The 5,000-nt window shown below is 40.8% G+C and overlaps 1 protein-coding gene across 2 annotated transcripts in view; it reads right to left on the bottom strand.

Annotated features, from left to right (window-relative positions):
- The window catches only part of LOC137985639 (protein O-linked-mannose beta-1,2-N-acetylglucosaminyltransferase 1-like), a 22,108-nt gene that overhangs the window by 9,560 nt on the left and 7,548 nt on the right, over positions 1 to 5,000 (bottom strand). The window contains exons 5-7 of one of the 2 annotated variants that reach the window (XM_068833276.1): positions 4,210 to 4,481; positions 2,851 to 3,024; positions 1,921 to 2,073 (exon numbers count right to left, since the gene is read on the bottom strand). In XM_068833276.1, the coding sequence (XP_068689377.1) occupies positions 1,921 to 2,073; positions 2,851 to 3,024; positions 4,210 to 4,481 (599 nt within the window). The remainder of the gene's footprint in view (positions 1 to 1,920; positions 2,074 to 2,850; positions 3,025 to 4,209; positions 4,482 to 5,000) is intronic. The other variant, XM_068833277.1, reaches the window with a different exon arrangement.

The following is a 5,000-nucleotide window of genomic DNA, read 5'->3' as shown; positions in this document are numbered from 1 at the left end:
CGAGGCGCGTATCGCCGAGTTGACTATAACCCAGTCTCATATCCATCAAGCGCGAATGGACTAATTGTTTTATCAAATTCCTTAAACTCAAAAAGTTTGGAAGTAAGAAATACGAGCGAAAAAAGCCAGAAAATCCGAGCGAAATCGAGAAAACTTGATGAAGATGCGATGTTGTGTAATACCTTGTGCCGAGACAGACGTAGGCTCGTCACAAAAACATTTCGTGCCTTTTTACGTACCTCTAAACGTCGGAATTGATTCAAATTTTGCTTTCCCGCAACGCAATCAATTACCATATAAGGTCAAACTAAAGTTTCTGAGCTGATAACCGAGATTGAGTAAACCAATCAGAGCACGCGAAATGCATTATCGGAGGTTGAGAATTTAATGTTATTGGTTAATAGGAGGAAAAGTAATCGTGCTGCACGTGCGGCACGCATTCTAGCCTGCATTTTTGCCGTACTCTAGATCTGCACTTTACTTAGGGCGCGTTCGATTGACCCTATTCCGGAATAAGAATACTTGGAGTGATGATTAAAACGGTATGTTTGGCGCGTTTTGAAGCTGCAAGGATGATAAAAATATGTTTAAAATAGCATTTTAGAAAATGTTTGACAATTTTAATGTGAATCTCCGCAAAAACAAAGGATTTCCAACTTGTATTCCATGTATTCCTATTCCGGAATACAGTCAATCGAACGCACCCTTAATTTGAAGTTTTGACGACAAAGGGAGTGTACAAATGTGAATCTTTCATTGTCTATTTTCACTCTGAAACCGTTCCTACCAATTTAGTTTTGGGATACGTCGCCCACATTGTACGACGGGAACGAGATGGAATAGTTGCAAAAGAGCTTACGATAGTGCAAAGTTAAATTTTGAGGTGACGTTTTTGTCAACGTCTCCGTCGTAGATCGTAAAGTCACTTATACCGAGCCTCTATTTCAAGGAAGACACCTGATTGGTTATCACTGGATGGGCAAGAGATCGAAATGGTGCGAAACTTCAAACAGATTGAAAAAACAATCATGGGTGTTTCAGTGATAAAATGGGCGTTGCCGCCTAATGACAGTTAAAAGACATTTCGCTTCGTAATGATTTGAAATTTGATTTCTCGAATTGATTTTTTGATTGATAGAACTTTGTCGGTGGTTAAAATGATAGACTTTTGGCCCATGCGTCAGTTGTAACCGGGAACGTGTTGCGAAAGCAGAAATTGTCAGGAAGAATATTTGTTGCCAACCAGTATCTGTTTAATTCGGAATTAATTCAGTTGGATATCGCCACAGCAGTAAGTAATCGTTTTGATTTTGAATTGATCCGTTCTAGAAAAGTCATGATTTCTCGGTCACAGATTTCTCAGTGATTATAATTTGTATTTCAGATCGAATAAACCTATCTTTGAAATGATCAAGATAAATTAGAGCGAGGTCCAATCAAGTGTCGTAAAACGAAAACCAAAGTAATTAGTTTGGCTAATCAAAAAGGACGGAGACAAACTAATCAAAACTCGACGTAATTTCACGTAGCCGACACAAAGCGCAGGAAAATGTGCACGCGCGAGCCACGATTGGTTTTGGTTTCACTTTTGATTAGTTGAAAAAGTGGCCCGAAAACTTTGAACCAATCACTGAGTGAAGTAATGCAAAACCAAAGCAATTCGCTAATAGGCCAGTTTCGTATGTTAACGGTTGGACTGGATCTAGCATGAAATGGAGGCTAATTTGCATTTGAAAAGATTTGCCCCCATTAGCCTCCATTCCATGCTAGATCCAGTCCAGCCGTGAGAATTCGAAAATGGTCTATTACCTTCGACACTCAATTGAAATTCGCTCTATACGATTTGTGGTTTACGTTCTCCCCGAAATCTGCTAACCGATAACTGCTAATGGGGCATATCATGCGGATCTATTCTCTCACCTCTGTCATCAGTGAATTTAAGAAACGGCGACTGCGACGGTTACGACTACGACATCGCCACCAACAATAATATTGGTTAAAAGAGCATAAATAATCGTGCTGCACGTGCAGCACGAATTTCAACAAGTTTGTTTGCGGTCCTCTGAAAACCACCTGTAATAATAAGATTTACTTTGTAAATGATGACTTAGAATATAAGCCAATCAGCTAAGTTTTTGCTGACGTTCCTCAACAGACTACGACACACACATACGGTTTGCTGAAAATTGTCACGCGGAAGTTGAATTGACAGAACAAGAATGGGCCCTTTGCAGGTTAGTGATCACATAGTTCAAAAACCGCCACACTGAAACGCAAATTACGCACTGGGACATCTAAAACAAAGCAAATTAATCTAAATTTTCTTGGTTTTAGATTCCCAGTGGGCAATTTGCGTCCCAGTATGGCGGGTTTTTTACCCTGTAAAGGGCCCATTATAAACTTCCACCTTTGCTTTCAAGGACCTCATCAAAATTAAGTAAAATTTGTGTCATGTTGACAAACTAATTTGCATAGTGCGCACGCATCGATCGCGTTGCATGTGCCACTCATGCCAAACGTGCAAATCATTATGAACAATTTGAGTTGTGGGGAGTCAATTTCCTAGAAACCTCGTGCTACGAGTAGTTTGAACGGTCGGCTTCAAGAACATTTCACAAAAAGCGTGTCCCTCGGGAATCCGAACAACGAGCCGGGCCTTATTTCTATTCAGTCTTTATATAAAATTCTAATGAGAAGTGTTTTATCCGGTTATAAATCACACGCACGTGACGTTTTATCGATGTTTTGATAGGCTGTTAGGCTCGTGAATTATCATCGAGTTTTTGAAAGAAACTTTAAGACCTACACTACCTTTTCGTTTTTCAAATATCTGTATCTCAAGCTACCCACCTGGTCATTCCAAGCTGATATACAATAAACACTTTCATCCTTTTCCATGACCGGCAAAAGCTGGTTGAAATAGCTGAGGATATCCACAGAAACATCGAGGTCTTCCTCTAAAATCACCACATTGTTCGCGTCAGGAAATTGGTCAAAAGTCTGGCTTATGGACGTCTTGTAGTGCTGAGAAGTAGAAGAAGGTAATCAAACTTCAAGCTGCTCGACAACTCTATAGGTGTGTAATTATTTTTCTTCCTCCTTTAATTAATGGTAATGGAGTAATAGCAATGCATTTTTATGGAGCGTTTTCACTCACATGACCAGCAGCCATATTGGATTACTGAAAGCAAAAGGAAGTATTTTCATAATGATAGAGTTCAATTCCCGGAAGATTACTTTTGGTACACCACCATGGGTGCTGTTCCTTTGTTTTGGGACACCAATATGGCCGCCGTGACGTCATGCGAAAACGCTCTATGCCGCACGTATCACATCACTTTCATGCCGGTTTACAATTCTCTGAGAGATAGATCACGAATTAACTCCGGGGGGTCTCCGCGCTACTCTTCAAGCTCCTGCTCTTCAGTTTATGTCCCACAGAGTTTATGAACATTGAAGGGTTGTGAGACGGGGCCTTCGGTTTATAGTCCTTATCCGAGAAGACTTGAAAGTCTAACAATTTGCAGATGAAATAGCAAAGGCAGCTCTTGCGACGACCTGGATTGTTAGCCCGCGATCTCCCGCGTTGAATTACGATAGTAGTTACAATATCAATAGTATCGATAGTAGTATTGATATTAGTATAGATAGTAGTATCGATATAGTATCAATAGTAGTCACAATATCAATAGTATCGATAGTAGTCACAATAATTGGCAAATCAGCGACTTTAAAATTCTTCATTTGACTGCCACAGTAGACGAGGCCGTTAGCAAATTGTACAGAAGGGAGGTCTATTGTGAATACAGAAAAAAAAAATCCAGTAGATCTTTCATATTAGTTACAACTATCAATCTCGCAGTCGAATCTCTGGGTCGATTCTGAAACAATTTGTATCGCAAGAACTGGACTGATCCAAAACCGCGCGCTTAAGATTCAAGAGCTGACACCAGATTTTACAGCAAACGAAACAGCACCACCGAACAGTACTGTTTCATCTGAATGGTTACACTTTAAGACCTCATCTTCAGACTCAGAATTCAGAACCAACATGACCAGAATAGCAAACAGCGCCACATGAAAGTACTGCAAAGTTGCTCTTACTTGCAGTAAGCTAGGAAATACGGTGGGGTTTTAAAACCTTATGATAAATCCACATATGTAAGAACGTACGAAAAAGAAAAAGAGTGTTAAAGAGATGTTAATAACCTGGCATATCCTAGAATTCTTCGAGCTAACACTCGCATGTTGCTCGACCCTCAACCCGAACATCCGGGCAACTGACGCGGGTTCATCGAGAAAGCCATCTATAAACACTGTTACCATGGAGGGAATCAGCCCCTGGACTCCCCGCAGTGTCTTGAGCATCCTGAAGAGGTACTGGGGTCGATTGCTGGCCATAACAATAACTGGAAGCTTAATGCGAGAGTTATCCTCCAAAGCTGGCGGATTAAAGTCAATTGATTCGATTGGATTGAGACCTGTAAGAAAATTTATAGAGAAACGGAATTATGAAAGAATCGAACAAGTTCACTGAAGATCTTATACCCAGTTTTCTGTTGTACTATGCTAGGAGGAAATTCGAGGGTATCCGTTTTTTTTGTGGACGTCCCCCTCTGGAAAGATTAACGCTTAGTTTTAAACGTCGTCCTGCTCTCGGCGCTGCTCGACGCGACAAGGAGTTTAAAAACGACCACGGCCACGGAAACGCGGACGCCACAAGTATCCGGATATTTTGGAATCCGCAACTTTTTCTTTTTTGGATGCAAAAACTTTCACGTCCATACGGAACTTATTCAAATCGAATTTGCCCACTCAGACGTATCCGGATTCCTTTAAGAATCCAATACTCCTCTGTGACTATTGTCATCAGAGCATGCGCCATTAGGCGTGCTATTTGGCAGCAATAGGCCATTTCCGAGTTCATGTCTGCCTCCTCTTCAAAGCGAGTTTAAGTGCCAAATTTTTGTGATGGTAATTAGTTCTACTTTACACATGAA

This window comes from Montipora foliosa, chromosome 14 (genome assembly GCF_036669935.1).
Source record: "Montipora foliosa isolate CH-2021 chromosome 14, ASM3666993v2, whole genome shotgun sequence".
NCBI classification, from domain to species: domain Eukaryota; kingdom Metazoa; phylum Cnidaria; class Anthozoa; order Scleractinia; family Acroporidae; genus Montipora; species Montipora foliosa.
This window is presented reverse-complemented; position numbering and strand designations above follow the sequence as displayed.